Below are 22,927 nucleotides of genomic sequence, written 5' to 3' on the forward strand. Positions count from 1 at the left end.
AGTATGAACAGAGAATCGCTGAAACTGAAAGAGGTCTGCCAAGCTAGGAGAGCCAGGACACTATGACTTAAAGGAGACATATATTCCCTGGTTTTATTCTGTATATATCCAGAGGGTAAAGGGCTGTATAGAGCCATGTGTATGACCTCTCCACCTACAAACATTAGACATGGTTATCTTCAAATAATGGAAACAATCTGAAAAATCTACAGTAGACGAGGCCAACTCTCCTCCTGGAGTGGGTTGGCCTCGTCATTGTCCTGGTGAGTAGTTCAGTAGAATTAGTTGTGCTAGATAAGGTTTTCAGTCAAAGTCTGCTGGAGGGTATCTCTGAAGGAGGAGAGTTGGTGCTGAGCTGATGTCTAGCTGTATTCTAATCCCGGTATTGACATGTAGCTCTCTGTCTTTTCCATCAGGCTCTGTACTGGCCATGCCTACTCCTCAGCCGCCTGTAGCAGGGGTCCTTCAGCCCCAACCTGTCACTGCCGGAGAGACTGTCATCGTCCCCAACAACCTGCTCAACACCTCAGGAGTCCGTCCCGTCATCCTCATCGGTACAAACCACCATTCTTTGACTGACTGCAATTGAATTGAATTTAAGTGAATTGAATTGACTTGACTCTGATGTTTGGTTTGGCAGGGCACGGTACGTTACCATACTTCTATGGGAACGTGGGGGACATTGTGGTGAGCCCCCTGCTAGTGAGCTGCTATAAGGGAAACCAGCTGACAGAGAAGACCCTGTCCAGTCTTGGACTGAACAGTAGCCAACTGCTCAGTGTGGAAACCGTAATCCTCCTCACCCTGCAGTACCTTGCAAGGCTAGGTAAAGGTCTCAAAACACTCATACACTTGCACGCACATGCATGCATACACCCTGTTCGATATGCAAGGCTTATATAACATTTTGAATCACACATCGAGGCTATTGATTGACAGGCTAAGCTCAGCCAAGGCCTGGTTGTTTTAAGTTTGATAACACAATAGAGAATGACAGAGGACTCTAGTGCCCATAGGACAGGCTTAGCATTGGCAGCACCATTGAAGATTTTCAACATTTTGAAGAAATCAACTGGGTGGGTCTTCCTATTGGTTAAGGAAGGATCACATAATTCCATTCAGGTCATCAGGAGGGATCAGCTAATTAATTATACTCATGAGCAAATATTCCATAACTGCAAGTGGCAGTAAATGGCCAACCTTGGCTTCATACCTGTTCTAACAACACACTACAGGGGGCAGTGTGCACCCTTTCAAAATTAGTGGATTTGGCTATTTCAGCCACACCCGTTACTGACAGATGTATAACATCAAGCACACAGCCATGCAATCTCCATAGACAAACATTGGCAGTAGAATGGCCTTAATGAAGAGTTCAGTAACTTTCAATGTGGCACCGTTATAGGATGCCACCTTTCAACAAGTCAGTTCATCAAATTTCTACCCTGCTAGAGCTGCCCCAGTCAACTGTAAGTGCTGTTATTGTGAAGTGGAAATGTCTAGGAGCAACAATGGCCCAGCCGCGAAGTGGTAGGCCACTTCGTCTGTCCTCGGTTGTAACACTCACTACTGAGTTCCAAACTGCCTCCGGAAGCAACGTCAGCACAAGAACCGTTCGTCGGGAGCTTCATCAAATGGGTTTCCATGGCAGTCACACAAAACACAGAGATCACCATGCGACTGCTGGAGTGGTGTAAAGCTCGCCGCCATTGGACTCAGGAGCAGTAGAGTGATGAATCACACTTCACCCTCTGGCAGTCCCACAGATGAATCTGGATTTGGCATATGCCAGGAGAACGCTACCTGCCTGAAAGCATAGTGCCAAATGTAAAGTTTGGTGGAGGAGGAATAATGGTCTGGGGTTGTTTTTCATGGTTTGGGCTAGGCCCGTTAGTTCCAGTGATGGGAAGTCTTAACGCTACAGCATACAATGACATTCTGGACTATTCTGTGATTACAACTTTGTGGCAACAGTTTGGAGAAGGACCTTTCCTGTTTCAGCATGACAATGCCCCCATGGACAAAGCGAGGTCTGTACAGAAATGGTTTGTTGAGATCGGTGTGGAAGAACTTGACTGACCTGCACAGAGTCCTGACCTCAACCCCATTGAACAACTTTGGGATGAATTGGAACGCTGACTGCGAGCCAGGCCTAATCGCTCAACATCAGTGCCCGACCTCACTAATGCTCTTGTGGCTGAATGGAAGCAAGTCCCCATAGCAATGTTCCAACATGTAGTGGAAAGCCTTCCCAGAAGAGTGGAGGCTGGTATAGCAGCAAAGGGGGGACCAACTCCATTTTAATGCCTATGATTTTGGAATTCAATTTACGACGAGCAGGTGTCCATATACTTTTGGTCATGTAGTGTACCTCTATGGGTAACACTGATGAGGTAGTTGGATCCCCCTCCCCCATTGTAACTGAAAGTGCTCCATCCCTGCCAATGTTCCACTTACTGTCACTGATGCACTTTAATGGTGGCTCCAAAAAGCTAGCATGACCTTGAGATGAACATCTTGTTCACATTATACAAACATAAGACCAGTGCTTCATCTGTAAATCGGGAGGTGCCAGAACAAAAAGTGAGGGTGAGAGGGGGGTGACCTAGGGAGCTCTGAGGTATTGGAACGCAGGAGAAAAGAAAATCACCGTTATAGGCTAATAAAGCATTGCATGCATAGCATTTGCATAGAGGCATAGAGCAGAAGTTGCACACATGGGGAACATTTTTAGTGCCTACGGTCCGGAAGAAATTATAAACGCATTTCATGCAATTCTGCATAATTTTACATAACTGGAATCTTTAATACTGCACAAGTTATCAAATTGACAGGCTACTTTGACACTGACAAACTGAGAATCTGATAAAAATGACCTTGTCTTGAATCCATCAATAGCCTAGGTGTGTGGAGACACTGTAGGCTACAATATGAGGAGGAAATTATAGTCCAGTTTCACTTGAAAGCATATCTCTGTTGTTTTACTTTGTAAAATGAAATATTTTGTTAGCCTACAGCAGACAGATTAGAGTCTTCTCTTTTCAGCAGAAACCATTTGCATTCCAACCTGTGTTTTCCTGCGATTATATTTTAAATATTGGAAAAAGGTTTATTTTTTATTTTTCATGCTGTTCATTCACAGATTTGCCGTGCGTTCCCGTCTGTAGGCTATGCCTTGTTGGAATATACACAATCCACAACTAGGCCATTTTTTAAAAGAAGTTATTGATTCTCTGTGTCAAAATTATAGGCCTTTTCATGGTGTAGTAGTCTACTCTGAATTATTTCATTTATTTCTGAACAGATAGCAGTAATTCTATAACTTTGGCTCATTTATTTCAATTCATCAGGGGTGCTGCAGCTCCAGAACCCTTTGCGCTGGAGAGATGAGAGTTGCAGGCTCATGTCTATCAGAGCAGAGAGAGGGATCATAGAATGTGAATGTCACTCTAGTTCTGTGAGAGATACAGGCGTTCTTCTCACACAGCCATGGCCACGCGTTTGTCTCAAACATAGGTTGTAATGTTGCGCAAACCATAAGCCGGCCCAACCCGAATCAACTCTTCGAATATCTACTTTTTCACATTACATTGGGACAGGGGATTTAACGAGGAGGCAACTTTTATTGGAATTTTTACATTGCTAAAAGTGAAAATCATTTTTCAGGCCATGAGAGGTATAGGTTCCGGAACAAAACAGTCCAAAACTGAGAGATACGGGAGGATCCAGCTCAAATTAAGCACTGCATAAGAACACCATCCCCTGCAAAACAAATAGCAAGTAGACATGGGAAACTGATATATTTATTTTTTATCTTCTGTTCTCTTCACTTCTCTTCACTTCTCCTCATATCTCCTCCCCCCACCCCAGGTTCGGAGCAGATCCCTCTGAGGGAGGTATTTGAGCAGATCGTGCAGAAGGCCATGTTGATTTGTCCTGGAGGTCCCTCAATCTCCCCGGCCCAGCTGCCCTGGCTAGCCCGCCTGGAGGCCAGCGTCTCTGGGGGCAGGGTTCAGGTCCTAGTCTCCCAAAACTCCCTGGGGGAGGGCATCTCCGAGTCCCTGCGCTCACTCTGCAATGGGCCGCTCCACCAACAGTGCCTGCCCACCTACGTGGTTATTGTTTTTGCCTCCAAGATGAGCGGCAATGAGTTCTGTGTGCTTGTTCTGGGTGAGTGTTCTCATACTGTCTTTACACTACAATACCTAGATCTGTTGTGTCTTTATAGTTATAGCAGTGTTCCCCAACTGGGGGTCCACAGTCCGAATTTGGCCAATGGGTGATTTGATTTGGCCCCCCCCAAGTTTTCTGAGATAACATTTTTTATATATTTGTTGGACATAAAAGACACCAGCAAATCAGTTATTTTAATTTTACAAATCTGTTTCCACGCATAATAAAGAGATATATGTGATCGTATATAAATGTAACAAGGTTTGAAATAGTTATGTTTTAGTTAAATATTACATCTGTTGGGCTTATTGAGGGCAATTTGCAGTCTTAAAATTGTGTTCCGGCCCCTTGACTATCCACTCTAGAAAAAATTGGCCCACAACTGAATCTAGTTGATGATCCCTGATTAATAATGTACCAAAGGAAGTAATTATAGTAGGTGAACCTTGCCTGAGACCTGAAGTCTTGCGTCAGCTCCCAGAGCTGCCTAGGCCTTAGCTCTGTGGGCTGAAACAGTCTTACTGCGCAAAGGACACTTGGGCTCGTTCACACTTGTCTGTATGTGTCTTACAGGGAAGTACCAGGCAAGAGCACTAGCTGAGGGAATGCTCACCACCAATGAGTTCCTGAAGGAGATCAGCTATGAGCTCATAACAGGAAAAGTCAGTGTCCTGGAGTCTAACTTCAAAACCACATCACTAGGTGAGCATAGTAAGTGCCATGAGACAGGACATCAATGGAAAAAAACTCAAAGATAATTTCTACTCTATTTTCTCATTTTTCTGTTGGAGGAAAAGTATGTTGGTAGTCTATTTAATGAATCAATCAATTAATCAAACACACATGAACTGTGTTTCAAGGACAATGTTTATTTTAGTGTCAATATGAGAACAGAACAACACCACGATCTAGGTCACCTATTATTCTGTTTATGTATCTTTTCCCAATGATGCATATTCACCTTCCTTAATGCCCACTGCTTTGTTTAGCAATACCTTGAACTGGCAGTTTGGCAGTCACAGGATGGAAATGGGACACTGTGCCACAGACAGACACATCAATATTTGATGAGGAGGTTTTGCTTATGTAGCTGCTGTGTGTGAGAGTGTCTTTGTCTCTGATGGGTGGTGGCCTGTTGTGTTGTTGTTTCCAGGGGATAACCTGGACAAGCAGCTGCTACACATCCAGCGGCAACGGAAGGGCCAGGTCATCAAGCCCTTCCAGGGCAATGTCACCGACCACATCCCGTCCCAGGAGGCAGCCACCATGGTACCTCCCTCCGAGTCAGGTGAGGCATGGCTTCTGTCTGGCCCTTCCTCTGTCTTCTCCTCCTCTTCCTGCTGGAGACTCACTATGGAGTTTCTGGATCAGAATATGGATGGACAGATATCATAATAATCTACTGTATATATTCAGCTCTAAGTTTCCAGTATGCTGACCTGCATGTTCCTCCCCCCTCCTCCAACAGAGCTTCTGAGTGACATGTTTCAGATCCACTCTCCCCAGCTGAGTGTAGCCAGGAGCCTGCTCTCCCTGGTGTGTTCCATAGCAGACTCAGGCAGCCAGAGTTTGGACCTGGGCCGCTTCTGCAAGGTGGACTTCCTGGTTCTGGTTCCTCCGTCTCACGTCCTGGTGAACCAGACCGCTCATCGCATCCAACAATCAGGTACTCATTAGGGGCGAAGAGGGTCAAATTAGAATTTAAAGGCTGCACTGGCAATACAATGGATTGAAAAATCACGTTTTTAGGTGGTCGTCTACAAGAGACTCATCTCAAGATTACAGTATATCTGCCTTTTATGAGGTTTCTTAGTAATGATTGTTGGACTTTTAGTAATCTCTTTCTGCCTGTCTCTAACAGGAGTGCTAGTGGACCTGGGTATAGAGGATGCTTCCTCAGCCCACCAGACGTCAGACCAGTACGTGGTGCGTCAAGACGGAGACTTCCATGCCAAGATGGAGGCCTTCATGAGGAAAGTCAAACAGAACCCCTACACCCTATTCGTGCTCATCCACGACAACTCCCACGTGGACCTGACCAGGTAACACATACACACGCACACACACATTTGAGTAAACTTGAAGTTGTGCTGCTGATAATGTTGGTTCTGACAGATGTAGTAATGAAAACTTTGCTATGGCTAGAGGGTCTGTCCTCGGATACACAGTGTACTGAATAAGAACAGAACAGCCCAAGCCAAGTCAGAACAAGACAGAAAAGAGCTGAGGCGTATTTTTGGTCATAAATATAGAACAGGACAGAACGACTTACCCCAAGGTAACTTCATTTTTGTTTCCCCTCGCTGTGTAGTGCCCGGTCCGGCTCGGTGTGCCACGGGGAGCTTCAGGGTATAGCTGACAGGGTGGTAAACTGCCAGGAGGTCCTGGAGGCCTTGAACCTGCTGGTGCTGCAGGTCAGCTGCTTCCCCTTCACCCTGCAGACAAGACAGTCCCGCATCAGCGTTCACAACGAGGTGCACTGGCCAGCCAACACAGGCAGCCTGGTGAGTGGCCCTGCGCAGTGGTTCATCTACATCATCTGGTGGTACCTATTTGGAATTACATTCACATTTGAGTCATTTAGCAGACACTTTTATCAAAAGCGACTTAGTCAGTGCATTCAACTAAGGTTGGAAAACAAACACATATCATAGTCATTGCAAGTAAAAACTTCTAAATAGCCGCACAAATAATGGGGTAGAAAATAGTTCCACCACTGAGACAACCAGATTGGAAAGCTGCCGCAGTCACCCTCTTCAAATTGTATTTATTTATTTTTATTTCACCTTTATTTAACCAGGTAGGCCAGTTGAAAACAAGTTCTCATTTACAACTGCGACATGGCCAAGATAAAGCAAAGCAGTGTGACAAAAACAAAGGGGGAGACACTCTAGACCCAAACTGTTACAGACCTATATCCATCATTACCTGCCATTCTAAAGTCTTTGAAAGCCAAGTTAACAAACAGATCACCGAACATTTCGAATCCCACCGTACCTTCTCCACTATGCAATCTGGTTTCCGAGCTGGTCATGGGTGCACCTCAGCCACGCTCAAGGTCCTAAACGATATCATAACCGCCATCGATAAAAGAGAGTACAGTGCAGCCATCTTTATCGACCTGGCCAAGGCTTTCGACTCTGTCAATCACCACATTCTTATCGGCAGACTCAATAGCCTTGGTTTCTGCCTCGCCTGTTTCACCAACTACTTCTCAGATAGAGTTCAGTGTGTCAAATCGGAGGGCCTGTTGTCCGGATTTCTGGTGTTCTCTATGGTGGTGCCACAGACTCTTTTCTCTGTATACATCAACGATGTCGCTCTAGGTGCTGGTGATTTTCTGATCCACCTCTATGCAGACGACACCATTCTGTATACATCTGGCCCTTCTTTGGACACTGTGTTAACTAACCTCCAAACAAACTTCAATGCCATACAACACTCCTTCCTTGGCCTCCAACTTCTCTTAAATGCTAGTAAAACTAAATGCATGCTCTTCAACTGATCGCTGCCTGCACCCGCCCTCCCCGACTAGCATCACTACTCTGGACAGTTCTGACTTGGAATATGTGGACAACTACAAATACCTAGGTGTCTGGTTAGACTGTAAACTCTCCTTCCAGACTCATATTAATTAAGCATCTCCAATCCTAAATTAAATCTAGAATCGGCTTCCTATGTCACAACAAAGCCTCCTTCACTCATGCTGTCAAACATACCCTCGTAAAACTGACTATCCTACCGATCCTTGACTTCGACGATGTAATTTACAAAATAGCCTCTGACACTCTACTCAGCAAATTGGATGTAGTCTATCACAGTGCCATCCGTTTTGTCACCAAAGCCCCATATACTACCTACCACGGCGACCTGTATGCTCTCGTTGGCTGGCCCTCGCTACATATCCAGCGCCAAACCCACTGGCTCCAGGTCATCTATAAGTATTTGCTAGGTAAAGCCCCACTTTATCTCAGCTCACTGGTCACCATAGCGACACCCACCCGTAGCACGCACTCCAGCAGGCATATTTCTCTGGTCATCCCCAAGGCCAACACCTCCTTTGGCCACCTTTCCTTCCAGTTCTCTGCTGCCAATGACTGGAACGAATTGCAAAAATCACTGAAGCTGGAGACTTACATCTCCCTCATTAACTATAAGCATCAGCTGTCAGAGCAGCTTACCGATCATTGCACCTGTACACAGCCCATCTGTAAATAGCCCACCCAACTACCTCATCCCCACATTGTTATCTTTTTGCTCTTTTGCACCCCAGTATCTCTACTTGCACATCATCATCTGCACATCTATCACTCCAGTGTTAATGCTAAATTGTAATTATTTCGCCTATGTGGCCTATTTATTGCCTTTCTACATTTGCACACACTGTATATAGATTTTTCTATTGTGTTATTGACTGTACGTTTGTTTATCCCATGTGTAACTCTATGATGTTGTTTTTGTCGCACTGCTTTGCTTTATCTTGGCCAGGTCGCAGTTGTAAATGAGAACTTGTTCTCAACTGGCCTACCTGGTTAAATAAAGGTGAAATAAATAAATAAATAAAAAAAATGTAAAAGTAACTGACAGACACAGAGAACAGTCAGTTTGCTTAGACAGCAGCTGATGTTCTTGTGTTTGACCCATAGGAGGAGGTCTCTCCTAAGGAGCTGATGTACTTTGGCCTGAGGGACTACAGCAGCTCTCTGCGGTGGGGAGTGGCCAGCCCCATCCTGCGGTGTGATGACGCCTTCGAGAAGATGGTCAACACGCTGCTGGAGAGGTCAGTCAGTCACTCTGTGTCAGGTTTCGGGTCCCCAAAAAGCTGCTAAGCCAGTTCACCTGGACACCAAACCTGCCTTAAAACGACTAACACCACCACCTCTACTTTCCCATTTGCAGACATCCCCACCTACACAGCATGGTGATCAGGAGCTACCTGTTGATCCAGCAGTACACAGAAGCCATGATGGCTCTGACCTCCTCTCCTTCCCTACGGGACCACATCACCCCCGAGACCCTGGCCATGGTGGAGGATCTGATCAGTGCTCCAGGCCGGGAGGGGACCAGGGGCCGGGGCCACATGCTGCTGGTCCGGGTGCCCTCTCTGCAGCTAGCCATGCTGGCCCAGGAGCGCTTGGAGGACGTCAGGGACAAGCTGGGTCTCCAGTTCTGCTTCGCCATACTGCTGGGGAGCCCTGCCACCGAGCTCAGCCTTCCACGACACTTCGCTAACCGACTCAGGGTGAGATAACTTGGGGTCACACTTTGTTTGGATAGTCCATCTGTAGATGCTCTACATATGGTAATACCATCAACAAAATATCTGTTGATAAGCAACTACTTGTTAAGGTCACAGTTAGGGTTAGGTTAAGAATCAAATCAAATTGTATTAGTCACATGCTTACCTTACAGTGAAATGCTTTCTTACGAGCCCCTAATCAACAATGCAGTTAAAAAAAAATACAGATAAGAAATAAAAGTAACAAGTAATTGAAGATTAACAATAGCGAGACTATATACAGGGGGGTACCGGTACATAGTCAATGTATGGGGGCACCGGTTAGTTGAGGTAATATGTACATGTGGGTAGAGTTGTTAAAGTGACTATGCATAGATGATAACAACAGAAAGTAGCAGCGGTGTAAAAGAGGGGGGGGGGCAATGCAAATAGTCTGGGTAGCCATTTGATTAGGTGTTCAGGAGTCTTATGGCTTGGGGGTAGAAGCTGTTTAGAAGCCTCTTGGACCTAGACTTGGTGCTCCGGTACCACTTGCCGAGCGGTAGCAGAGAGAACAGTCTATGACTAGGGCTGCTTTGACAATTTTTAGGGCCTTCCTCTGACACCACCTTGTATAGAGGTCTTGGATGGCAGGAAGCTTGGCCCCAGTGATGTACTAGGCCGTTCACACTACCCTCTGTAGAGCCTTGATGTACTGGGCCATAATGGGCAGAGTGCCTTGTGGTCGGAGGCAGAGCAGTTGCCGTACCAGGCAGTGATGCAAGCAGTCAGGATGCTCTCGATGGTGCAGCTGTAGAACCTTTTGAGGATCTGAGGACCAATGCCAAATCTTTTCAGTCTCCTGAGAGGAAATAAGTTTTGTCATGCCCTCTTAACGACTGTCTTGGTGTGCTTGGACCATGTTAGCTTGTTGGTGATGTGGACACCGAGGAACTTGAAGCTCTCTACCTGCTCCACTGCAGCTCCGTCGATGAGAATGGGGGCGTGATCTGTCTTCTTTTTCCTGTAGTCCACAATCATCTCCTTTGTCTTGATCACGTCGAGGGAGAGGTTGTTGTCCTGGCACCACACGGCCACTTCTCTGATCTCCTCCCTATAGCTTGTCTCGTCATTGTCAGTAATCAGGCCTACCACTGTTGTGTCATCAGCAAACTTAATGATGGTGTTGGAGTCGTGCCTGGCCGTGCAGTCATGAGTGAACAGGGAGTACAGGAGAAGACCGAACATGCACCTCTGAGGAGATCCTGTGTTGAGGATCAGCGTGGCGGATGTGGTGTTACCTACCCTTACCACCTGGGGGCGGCCTGTCAGGAAGTCCTGGATCCAGTTGCAGAGGCAGGTGTTTAGTCCAAGGGTCCTTAGCTTATTGATGAGCTTTGAGGGCACTATGGTGAGCTATAGTCAATGAATAGCATTCTCACATAGGTGTTCCTCACATAGGTGTGGAGTGCAATAGAGATTGTATCATCTGTGGATCTGTTGGGGCGGTATGCAAATTGGGGTGGGTCTAGGGTTTCTGGTATAATGGTGTTGATGTGAGCCATGACCAACCTTTCAAAGCACTTCATGGCTACAGATGTGAGTGCTACGGGTTGGTAGTCATTTAGGCAGGTTACCTTAGTGTTCTTGGGCACAGGCACTATGATGGTCTGCTTAAAACATGTTGGAATTACAGACTCGGACAGGGAGAGGTTGAAAATGTCAATGAAGACACTTGCCAGTTGTTCAGCGCATGCTCACAGTACACTTCCTGGTAATCTGTCTGGCCCTGCTGCCTTGTGAATATTTACCTGTTTAAAGGTCTCACTCATATTGGCTGCAGAGAGCGTGATCACATAGTCTTTCGGAACAGCTGGTGCTCTCATGCATGTTTCATTTACATTTACGTCATTTAGCAGACGCTCTTATCCAGAGCGACTTACAAATTGGTGCATTCACCTTATGATATCCAGTGGAACAACCACTTTACAATAGTACATCTATATATTTTTTTGGGGGGGAGGGTAGGGGGTGAGGGTTAGAAGGATTACTTAATCCTATCCCAGGTATTCCTTAAAGAGGTGGGGTTTCAGGTGTCTCCGGAAGGTGGTGATTGACTCCGCTGTCCTGGCGTCGTGAGGGAGCTTGTTCCACCATTGGGGTGCCAGAGCAGCGAACAGTTTTGACTGGGCTGAGCGGGAACTGTGCTTCCACAGAGGTAGGGAGGCGAGCAGGCCAGAGGTGGATGAACGCAGTGCCCTTCTTTGGGTGTAGGGACTGATCAGAGCCTGAAGGTATGGAGGTGCCGTTCCCCTCACAGCTCCGTAGGCAAGCATCATGGTCTTGTAGCAGATGCGAGCTTCAACTGGAAGCCAGTGGAGTGTGCGGAGGAGCGGGGTGACGTGAGAGAACTTGGGAAGGTTGAACACCAGACGGGCTGCGGCGTTCTGGATGAGTTGTAGGGGTTTAATGGCACAGGCAGGGAGCCCCGCCATCAGCGAGTTGCAGTAATCCAGACGGGAGATGACAAGTGCCTGGATTAGGACCTGCACCGCTTCCTGTGTGATGCAGGGTCGAACTCTGCGAATGTTGTAGAGCATGAACCTACAGGATCGGGTCACCGCCTTGATGTTAAGGAGAACGACAGGGTGTTGTCCAGGATCACGCCAAGGCTCTTAGCACTCTGGGAGGAGGACACAATGAAGTTGTCAACCGTGATGGCGAGATCATGGAACGGGCAGTCCTTCCCCGGGAGGAAGAGCAGCTCCGTCTTGCCGAGGTTCAGCTTGAGGTGGTGATCCGTCATCCACACTGATACTGTGGGGGGAAAAAAGTATTTGATCCCCTGCTGATTTTGTACGTTTGCCCACTGACAAAGAAAGGATCAGTCTATAATTTTAATGGTAGGTTTATTTGAACAGTGAGAGACAGAATAACAACAAGAATATCCAGAAAAACGCATATCAAAAATGTTATAAAATGATTTGCATTTTAATGAGGGAAATAAGTATTTGACCCCCTCTCAATCAGAAAGATTTCTGGCTACCAGGTGTCTTTTATACAGGTAACGAGCTGAGATTAGGAGCACACTCTTTTAAGGGAGTGCTCCTAATCTCAGTTTGTTACCTGTAAAAAAGACACCTGTCCACAGAAGCAATCAATCAATCAGATTCCAAACTCTCCACCATGGCCAAGACCAAAGAGCTCTCCAAGGATGTCAGGGACAAGATTGTAGACCTACACAAGGCCTGAATGGGCTACAAGAACATCGCCAAGCAGCTTGGTGAGAAGGTGACAACATTTGGTGCGATTATTCGCAAATGGAAGAAACACAAAAGAACTGTCAATCTCCCTCGGCCTGGGGCTCCATGCAAGATCTCACCTCGTGGAGTTTCAATGATCATGAGAACGGTGAGGAATCAGCCCAGAACTACACGGGAGGATCTTGTCAATGACCTCAAGGCAGCTGGGATCATAGTCACCAAGAAAACAATTGGTAACACACTTCGCCGTGAAGGACTGAAATCCTGCAGCGCCTGCAAGGTCCCCCTGCTCAAGAATACATATACTGGCCCATCTGAAGTCTGCCAATGAACATCTGAATGATTCAGAGGACAACTGGGTGAAAGTGTTGTGGTCAGATGAGACCAAAATGGAGCTCTTTGACATCAACTCAACTTGCCGTGTTTGGAGGAGGAGGAATGCTGCCTATGACCCCAAGAACACCATCTCCACCGTCAAACATGGAGGTGGAAACATTATGCTTTGGGGGTGTTTTTCTGCTAAGGGGACAGGACAACTTCACCGCATCAAAGGGACGATGGACGGGGCCATGTACCGTCAAATCTTGGGTGAGAACCTCCTTCCCTCAGCCAGGGCATTGAAAATGGGTCGTGGATGGGTATTCCAGCATGACAATGACCCAAATCACACAGCCAAGGCAACAAAGGAGTGGCTCAAGAAGAAGCACATTAAGGTCCTGGAGTGGCCTAGGAAAGTTTCCAGACCTTAATCCCATAGAAAATCTGTGGAGGGAGCTGAAGGTTCGAGTTGCCAAACGTCAGCCTCGAAAACTTAATGACTTGGAGAAGATCTGCAAAGAGTGGGACAAAATCCCTCCTGAGATGTGTGCAAACCTGGTGGCCAACTTCAAGAAACGTCTGACCTCTGTGATTGCCAACAAGGGTTTTGCCACCAAGTACTAAGTCATGTTTTGCAGAGGGGTCAAATACTTATTTTCCTCATTAAAATGCAAATCATTTTCTAACATTTTTGACAGGCGTTTTTCTGGATTTTTTTGTTGTTATTCTGTCTCTCACTGTTCAAATAAACCTACTATTAAAATTATAGACTGATCATTTCTTTGTAAGTGGGCAAACGTACACAATCAGCAGGGGATCAAATGCTTTTTCCCCCACTGTATGTCTGCCAGACATGCAGAGATGCGATTCGCCACCTGGTTATCAGAAGGGGGAAAGGAGAAGATTAATTGTGGGTCGTCTGCGTAGCAATGATAGGAGAGTCCCTGTGAGGATATGACAGAGCCAAGTGACTTGGTGTATAGCGAGAATAGGAGAGGGCCTAGAACTGAGCCCTGGGGGACACCAGTGGTGAGAGCACGTGGTGCGGAGACGGATTCTTGCCACACCACCTGGTAGGAGCGACCTGTCAGGTAGGACGCAATCCAAGAGTGAGCCGCGCCGGAGATGCCCAACTCGGAGAGGGTGGAGAGGAGGATCTGATGGTTCACAGTATGTTTCAGTGCCATTTGCCTCGAAGTGAGCATAGAAGTAGTTTAGCTCGTCTGGTATGCTTGTGTCACTGGGCAGCTCTTGGCTGTGCTTGCCTTTGTAGTCTGTAATGGTTTGCAAGTCCTGCCACATCCGACTAGCGTCAGAGCCGGTGTAGTACGATTCGATCTTAGACCTGTATTGACGCTTTGCCTGTTTGATGGTTCGTCGGAGGGCTTAGCGGGATTTCTTATAAGCTTCTGGATTAGAGTCCCGCTCCTTGAAAGCGGCAGCTCTTGCCTTTAGCTCAGTGGCTTCTGATCAGTGGCTTCACTGTGGGGACGACGTCATCGATGCACTTATTGATGAAGTCAAGGATTGATGTGGTGTACTCCTCAATGCCATCGGAGGAATCCCGGAACATATTCCAGTCTGTGATAGCAAAAAGGTCCTGTAGCTTAGCATCTGCTTCATCTGACCACTATTTTATTGGTCTAGTCACTGGTACTTCCTGCTTTAATATTTGCTTGTTAGCAGGAATTAGGAGGATATAATTATGGTCAGATTTGCCAAATGGAGGGCGAGGGAGAGCTCTGTATGCGTCTCTGTGTGTGGAATAAAGGTGGTCGAGTTTTTTTCCTCTCTGGTTGCACATTTAACATGCTCTAACAACGGATTTAAGTTTCCCTGCATTAAAGTCCCCGGCTACTAGGAGCGCCGGCTCTGGGTGAGCGTTTACTTGTTTGCTTATGGTAGAATACGGTTCTTTCAATGCTGTCTTAGTGACAGCCTCTGACTGTGGTGGTATGTAAACAGCTACAAAAAATACAGATAAACTCTCTAGGTAGATTGTGTGGTTTACAGCTTATCATGAGATACTCTACCTCCGGCAAGCAATAGCTCGAGACTTCCTTAGAAATCGTGCACCAGCTGTTATTTACAAAAATACATAGCCCGCCGCCCCTTGTCTTACCAGACGCCACTGTTCTATCCTGCCAGTACAGCGTATAACCAGCCAGCTGTATGTTGATAGTGTTGTCGTTCAGCCACAACTCCGTGAAGCATAAGATATTACAGTTTTGAATGTCCCGTTGGTAGTTTAATCTTGCGCGTACAGTTTACATACAAGTTTACACAAACTAAGGTTGGAGTCATTAAAACTCGTTTTTCAACCGCTCTACAAATTTCCTGTTAACAAACTATAGTTTTGGCAAGTCGGTTAGGACATCTACTTTGTGCATGACACAAGTAATTTTTACAACATTGTTTACAGACAGATTATTTCATTTATAATTGACTGTATCACAATTCCAGTGGGTCAGACGTTTACATACACTAAGTTGACTGTGCCTTTTAAACAGCTTGGAAATTCTAGAAAATTATGTCATGGCTTTAGAAGCTTCTGATAGGCTAATTGACATAATTTGAGTCAATTAAAGGTGTACCTGTGAATGTATTTCAAGGCCTACCTTCAAACTCAGTGCCTCTTTGCTTGAGATCATGGGAAAATCCCCAAAAATCATCCAAGACCTCAGAAAGAAAATTGTAGACCTCCACAAGTCTGGTTCATCCTTGGGAGCAATTTCCAAACGCCTGAAGGTACCACGTTCATCTGTACAAACAATAGTACGCAAGTATAAACACCATGGGACCACGAGCCGTCATACCGCTCAGGAAGGAGACGTGTTCTGTCTCCTAGAGATGAACGTACTTTGGTGCGAAAAGTGCAAATCAATCCCAGAACAACAGCAAAGGACCTTGTGAAGATGCTGGAGGAAACAGGTACAAAAGTATCTATATCCACAGTAAAATGAGTCCTATATCGACATAACCTGAAAGGCCACTCAGCAAGGAAGAAGTCACTGCTCCAAAACTGCCATAAAAAGCCAGATTACGTTTTGCAACTGCACATGGGGACAAAGATTGTACTTTTTGGATAAATGTCCTCTAGTCTGATGAAACAAAAATATAACTGTTTGGCCATAATGACCATCGTTATGTTTGGAGGAATAATGGGGAGGCTTGCAAGCCAAAGAACACCATCCCAACCATGAAGCACGGGGGTGGCAGCATCATGTTGTGGGGGTGCTTTGCTGCAGGAGGGACTGGTGCACTTCACAAAATAGATGGCATCACAAGGAAGGAGAATGATGTGGATATATTGAAGAAACATCTCAAGACATCAGTCAGGAAGTTAAAGCTTGGTCGCAAATGGCTCTTCCAAATGGACAATGAGCCCAAGCATACTTTCAAAGTTGTGGCAAAATGGCTTAAGGACAACAAAGTCAAGGTATTGGACTGGCCATCACAAAGCCCTGACCTCAATCCTATAGAAAATTTGTGGGCAGACCTGAAAAGGCATGTGCGAGAAAGGAGGCCTACAAACCTGACTCAGTTACACCAGCTCTGTCAGGAGGAATAGGCCAAAATTCACCCAACTTATTGTGGGAAGCTTGTGGAAGGCTACCCAAAACGTTTAACCCAAGTTAAACAATTCAAAGGCAATGCTACCAAGTACTAATTGAGTGTATGTAAACTTCTGACCCACTGGGAATGTGATGAAAGAAATAAAAGCTGAATAAATCATTCTCTCTACTATTATTCTGACATTTCACATTCTTAAATTAAAGTGGTGATCCTAAATAACCTAAAGATGGGGAATTTTTACTTGGATTAAATGTCAGGAACTGTGAAAACTGAGTTTAATTAACCTCTTACATCTAGATGTTCCGCTAGCGGAACACCGCTCCAATATCCAATGATAGGGCGTGGCGCGAATTACAAATTCCTCAAAAGTCCAAAAACTTCAATTTCTCAAACATATGACTATTTTACACCATTTTAAAGACAAGACTCTCCTTTATCTAACCACATTGTCCGATTTCAAAAAGGCTTTACAACGAAAGCAAAACATTAGATTATGTCAGGAGAGTACCCAGCCAGAAATAATCACACACCCATTTTTCAAGCTAGCATATAATGTCACAAAAAACAAAACCACAGCTAAATGCAGCACTAACCTTTGATGATCTTCATCAGATGACACTCCTAGGACATTATGTTATACAATACATGCATGTTTTGTTCAATCAAGTTCATATTTATATCAAAAACCAGCTTTTTACATTAGCATGTGACGTTCAGAACTAGCATACCCACCGAAAACTTCCGGTGAATTTACTAAATTACTCACGATAAACGTTCACAAAAAACATAACAATTATTTTAAGAATTATAGATACAGAACTCCTTTATGCAATCGCTATGTCCGATTTTAAAATAGCTTTTCGGTGAAAGCACATTTTGCAATATTCTGAGTAGATAGCCCGGCCATCATGGCTAGCTATTTTGACACCCACCAAGTTTGGCACTCACCAAACTCAGATTTACTATAAGAAAAATTGGATTACCTTTGCTGTTTTTCCTCAGAATGCACTCCCAGGACTTCTACTTCATCACCCAATGTTGTTTTGTTTCCAAATAATCCATAGTTATATCCAAATAGTGGCGTTTTGTTCTTGCGTTCAAGACACTATCCGTAGAGTGACACCCCGGCGCGTATCGTGACAAAAAAATTCAAAATATTCCATTACCGTACTTCGAAGCATGTCCAACGCTGTTTAAAATAAAAAAAATTATGCGATTTTTCTCATAAAATAGCGATAATATTCCGACCGGGAGACGTCGTTTTCGTTCAAAGACTGAAAATGGAAAATGGACTCTTCACGTGCACGCGCGCACCCATTTCATTGTTCTCAGATCGACCACTATCCAAATGCGCTACTGTTTTTCAGCCAGGGACTGCAGAGTCATCATTCCCGTTCTGGCGCCTTCTGAGAGCCTATGGGAGTCTTAGAAAATGTCACGTTACAGCAGAGATCCTCTGTTTTTGATAAAGAGGCTATAGAAGGCCAAGAAATGGTCAGAGAGGGCACTTCCTGTTTAGAATCTTCTCAGGTTTTGGCCTGCCATATGAGTTCTGTTATACTCACAGACACCATTCAAACAGTTTTAGAAACTTTAGGGTGGTTTCTATCCAAATCAAACAATTATATGCATATTCTAGTTTCTGGGCAGGAGTAATAACCAGATTAAATTGGGTACGTTTTTTATCCGGCCGTGAAAATACTGCCCCCTATCCTAAACAGGTTAAATGTATTTGGCTAAGGTGTATGTAAACTTCTGACTTGAACTGTAGGTCATCTATTTTATTCTCCAACAATTTGACGCTTGCTAGCAGAATGGAAGGAAGTGGGCATTTATTCGATCGCCTACGAATTCTCAGAAGGCAGCCCGCCCTCTGGCCCCTTTTTCTCCGCCTCCTCTTCACGCAAATGACAGGGATCTGGGCCTGTTCCCGAGAAAGCAGTATACCGTTCGCGTTCGGCTCGTCAGACTCGTTAAAGGAAAAAAAGGATTCTGCCAGTCTGTGGTGAGTAATCGTAGTCCTGATGTCCAGAAGTTATTTTCGGTCATAAGAGACAGTAGCGGCAACATTATGTACAAAATAAGTAAAAAATAAGTTACACTAACCCTTATTTGCGTTTTTTGTAAGGGTAAGAGACAGGGTTAGGGTTAGGGTAAGAGTTAAGTTTAGGGTTAGGATAAGGGTAAAGGTTAGGGCTAGAGTTAGGATTAGTAGATAGTTTAAATATTAGTTATAGTCCATCTGTAGGTACTCTACAAACTATCCAAATAAAGTGTTACCTAACTTGGTTTTAATTTGGCCCGAAACGTTTCTAATTGTGTGTTGTGTTGTTGCTGCAGGCCTGGCAGGGATGTGAAAATGAGGACTGGATCCCTCAAACCTATGAGGATCTGGAGGGTCTTCCCTGCATCGTCATCTTCACTGGAAAAGACCCTCTGGGAGAGACCTTCCCAAGGTGCTCAACTCAAACACATCACATTTGCCACAGAAGTACTGATATAATGACAGCATATTACAAATGTGTGTAGCACTTGAAGTTGCTCTTAAACCTCTATAGTAATGTTGTAATAATGCTAGTAATGCAAAGTGTTTCCCAATTTGGATACCTAGTCCCAATGGTCATCCTGTAAAAAAGGTTTACCGTCTATTGGATTGACTTGGTAAAACGGCTGAATCCCCCACCTCACCTTTCCTATTTTTTCCCCTTAAAGGTCCCTGAAGTACTGTGATCTGCGTCTGATTGACTCCAGCTACCTGACACGTACAGCCCTGGAGCAGGAAGTAGGTCTAGCCTGCTCCTACGTGTCCCTGGGGATGGTGCAGGAGCCCCGCAGGGCAATGGACCCCAGGGACCAAGAGACAGACAAAACCAACGACCCCCAGGGCCCAGACCTTCACGTGGACCTGAAGAAGTCCCAGAGCAATGTCAGCACTGCTACTAAAGCCTCCGGTAGGTCCCTGGACAACAGACTCAACATGTTTAGGAAATGGGGATGAGACGCTTGTTTTCAGGTTTCAGGATACTGTGTAGTCAGGGTGTTACAGTTGGAAAGGGTTTATGAAACAGTTGTGATGAAAGACTATTCTATGAGTCTGAACTTTCTCTCTCCCCATCCTATTCCTCTCCCTTCCTCGGGCTCTCTGGCAGAGAACGGGGTCAGCTCTTCTAATGTCCCTGAATCCTCCCAGAAGCCCTCCACCTCCTCCTGCCCCACCGGAGGCAAGGCGGGCAGCATCATGATGGACTACAGGACAGTTCCGGGCACGACCTCATCCTCCCCCTGCCGGGTCAAACAGGAGTGTGACTCCCTGGGTAATGCCGCCCCCTGCCCCTCCAACACCCCTCCCTCCTGCTCCTCCTCTTCCTCCTCCCTCTCCTCCTCCTCTACCCAACGCCCCAGCCAGTCCACACAGTGTGGCGGGGGCAGCAAGTCACCTCTAGTCTCTCCGCGGACTGTCATCCTGTCCGACGCAGCCTACAACCTCCTGGCTGGAGAATCAGGGAGCCAGCTGAGCTCCTTCTCCCTGCTGCCTCATGCTGATGTGGGCTGGAGCAGCCTGCTGAGGCCCCGCTTCAGACCTAACCTCCAGGGGGCAGAGCAGAGCCTCTTCTATAGACAGTGGACCGTAGCCAGGCAGCACCATGCCGACCACGAGGCTCCCCCGGTGCCACACCCACGACGCCTGCTGCTCAGTGGACCCCCACAGGTTAAAGACCATACAGATATTAATCTATCACCTCATATCTATATCAATGACAGCACCTCTGCTGTGCATGCCATCAGGCGTAGTCTAGAGCTGCATGCTGATATGGATTGTCCTATCATATCCCTCTCATACTGATGCAGAGATAAGTATCAGTCTTCTACCACCATGTGCAAGAGAATATCGGCCTAGTTGTATGGAGTCCTAAGAGGCAATTGTGTATAATTATGGTATTTGAATGGATGCCTAAGATTGAGTGTTGATGGCTGCATGCAATGTCAGAGTGTCAGTTGTACCAACCAGATAGGTAAGTCCATTTAATAACTCTGTTCTCTGTAATAGGTGGGGAAGACCGGTGCCTACCTGCAGTTTCTACGCATCCTGTTCCGCATGTTGATTAGACTGCTGGAAGTGGATGTGTACGATGAAGAGGAGCTGGAGGAAAGTAAGGAGAGCTGGATCTTCTGTTTTATCTATCTCTGTCTTTATTTTTCTCTCTCTCTCTCTCTCTCTCTGATGCTGTGTGAGACGAGGATCTGAAACTGATGTAAATGTTTGTTGATGTGTCATTCTCCTCCTCTTCTAGCGATCACGGACATGTCTGAGGCCACACCCCCAGCCAGGACCCAGTGGCCAGACATCGAGGAGATCCGCAAACTACCCTTTGACCTCTTCCCCAGAGACCCTAAGTTCAGAAGGGCCAGTTCCGTTTACACTGACAAGATGCGAAAGGGCTTGAAAGGTCAGCAGAAATAAACTCTTATTCACGGCCCAGGTCCCTGTCATTGTAGAAAGAAGCTGCCCCGATTCACTGATTCAGGGTCAGATATGAGTGGACCCCATTAATAGGTTGAGTTAATATTTGGGGTTAACATCTGATCTTAGATAATCTGATCTTAGTTTAAAGGCAACTTCTACCTCAAGTGTGCTATGTATATTGATTTGTTATCTGTGTGTATCTTAAACTGCTTTGTCCCATAGCATGTGGATGTAACTGTAATATTTGTCCATGCAGATCCTAAACTGGAAGGAGAGAGCCAAATGCCTGTAAAGAGAGAGACTGTGTCGATTCGGTTGAGTATGTTCGCGGCCCACAATGCATTTCACCATTGTGAGCAGTGTCATCATTATTGTGAAGGAAGCCCTGCCACACAGGTCAGTACATAGGGAGGGAACAGAGCCATACTATATACACTGCTCAAAAAAATAAAGGGAACACTTAAACAACACAATGTAACTCCAAGTCAATCACACTTCTGTGAAATCAAACTGTCCACTTAGGAAGCAACACTGATTGACAATACATTTCACATGCTGTTGTGCAAATGGAATAGACAACAGGTGGAAATTATAGGCAATTAGCAAGACACCCCCAATAAAGGAGTGGTTCTGCAGGTGGGGACCACAGACCACTTCTCAGTTCCTATGCTTCCTGGCTGATGTTTTGGTCACTTTTGAATGCTGGCGGTGCTTTCACTCTAGTGGTAGCATGAGACGGAGTCTAAAACCCACACAAGTGGCTCAGGTAGTGCAGCTCATCCAGGATGGCACATCAATGCGAGCTGTGGCAAGAAGGTTTGCTGTGTCTGTCAGCGTAGTGTCCAGAGCATGGAGGCGCTACCAGGAGACAGGCCAGTACATCAGGAGACGTGGAGGAGGCCGTAGGAGGGCAACAACCCAGCAGCAGGACCGCTACCTCCACCTTTGTGCAATGAGGAGCAGGAGAAGCACTGCCAGAGCCCTGCAAAATGACCTCCAGCAGGCCACAAATGTGCATGTGTCTGCTCAAACGGTCAGAAACAGACTCCATGAGGGTGGTATGAGGGCCCGACGTCCACAGGTGGGGGTTGTGCTTATAGCCCAACACCGTGCAGGACGTTTGGCATTTGCCAGAGAACACCAAGATTGGCAAATTCGCCACTGGCGCCCTGTGCTCTTCACAGATGAAAGCAGGTTCACACTGAGCACGTGACAGACGTGACAGAGTCTGGAGACGCCGTGGAGAACGTTCTGCTGCCTGCAACATCCTCCAGCATGACCGGTTTGGCGGTGGGTCGGTCATGGTGTGGGGTGGCATTTCTTTGGGGGGCCGCACAGCCCTCCATGTGCTCGCCAGAGGTAGCCTGACTGCCATTAGGTACTGAGATGAGATCCTCAGACCCCTTGTGAGACCATATGCTGGTGCGGTTGGCCCTGGGTTCCTCCTAATGCAAGACAATGCTAGACCTTATGTGGCTGGAGTGTGTCAGCAGTTCCTGCAAGAGGAAGGCATTGATGCTATGGACTGGCCCGCCCGTTCCCCAGACCTGAATCCAATTGTGCACATCTGGGACATCATGTCTCGCTCCATCCACCAACGCCACGTTGCACCACAGACTGTCCAGGAGTTGGCGGATGCTTTAGTCCAGGTCTGGGAGGAGATCCCTCAGGAGACCATCCGCCACCTCATCAGGAGCATGCCCAGGCATTGTAGGGAGGTCATACAGGCACGTGGAGGCCACACACACTACTGAGCCTCATTTTGACTTGTTTTAAGGACATTACATCAAAGTTGGATCAGCCTGTAGTGTGGTTTTCCACTTTACTTTTGAGTGTGACTCCAAATCCAGACCTCCCATGGGTTGATAAATTGGATTTCCATTGATTATTTTTGTGTGATTTTGCTGTCAGCAC

At 46.2% G+C, this 22,927-nt stretch overlaps 1 protein-coding gene across 2 annotated transcripts in view; it reads left to right on the forward strand.

Annotated features, from left to right (window-relative positions):
- LOC106569321 (GREB1-like protein) overlaps window positions 1–22,927 on the forward strand; it is a 106,201-nt gene that overhangs the window by 59,352 nt on the left and 23,922 nt on the right. The window contains exons 10-25 of one of the 2 annotated variants that reach the window (XM_045694219.2): window positions 417–554; window positions 641–826; window positions 3,871–4,170; window positions 4,747–4,884; window positions 5,327–5,461; window positions 5,642–5,839; window positions 6,035–6,215; window positions 6,485–6,677; window positions 8,820–8,953; window positions 9,073–9,415; window positions 18,889–19,004; window positions 19,261–19,499; window positions 19,698–20,257; window positions 20,597–20,699; window positions 20,841–20,996; window positions 21,270–21,409. In XM_045694219.2, coding sequence (XP_045550175.1) covers window positions 417–554; window positions 641–826; window positions 3,871–4,170; window positions 4,747–4,884; window positions 5,327–5,461; window positions 5,642–5,839; window positions 6,035–6,215; window positions 6,485–6,677; window positions 8,820–8,953; window positions 9,073–9,415; window positions 18,889–19,004; window positions 19,261–19,499; window positions 19,698–20,257; window positions 20,597–20,699; window positions 20,841–20,996; window positions 21,270–21,409 — 3,260 coding nt within the window. The remainder of the gene's footprint in view (window positions 1–416; window positions 555–640; window positions 827–3,870; window positions 4,171–4,746; window positions 4,885–5,326; window positions 5,462–5,641; window positions 5,840–6,034; window positions 6,216–6,484; window positions 6,678–8,819; window positions 8,954–9,072; window positions 9,416–18,888; window positions 19,005–19,260; window positions 19,500–19,697; window positions 20,258–20,596; window positions 20,700–20,840; window positions 20,997–21,269; window positions 21,410–22,927) is intronic. The other variant, XM_045694220.2, reaches the window with a different exon arrangement.

This window comes from Salmo salar, chromosome 14 (assembly GCF_965601325.2).
Source record: "Salmo salar chromosome 14, fSalSal1, whole genome shotgun sequence".
NCBI lineage: Eukaryota > Metazoa > Chordata > Actinopteri > Salmoniformes > Salmonidae > Salmo > Salmo salar.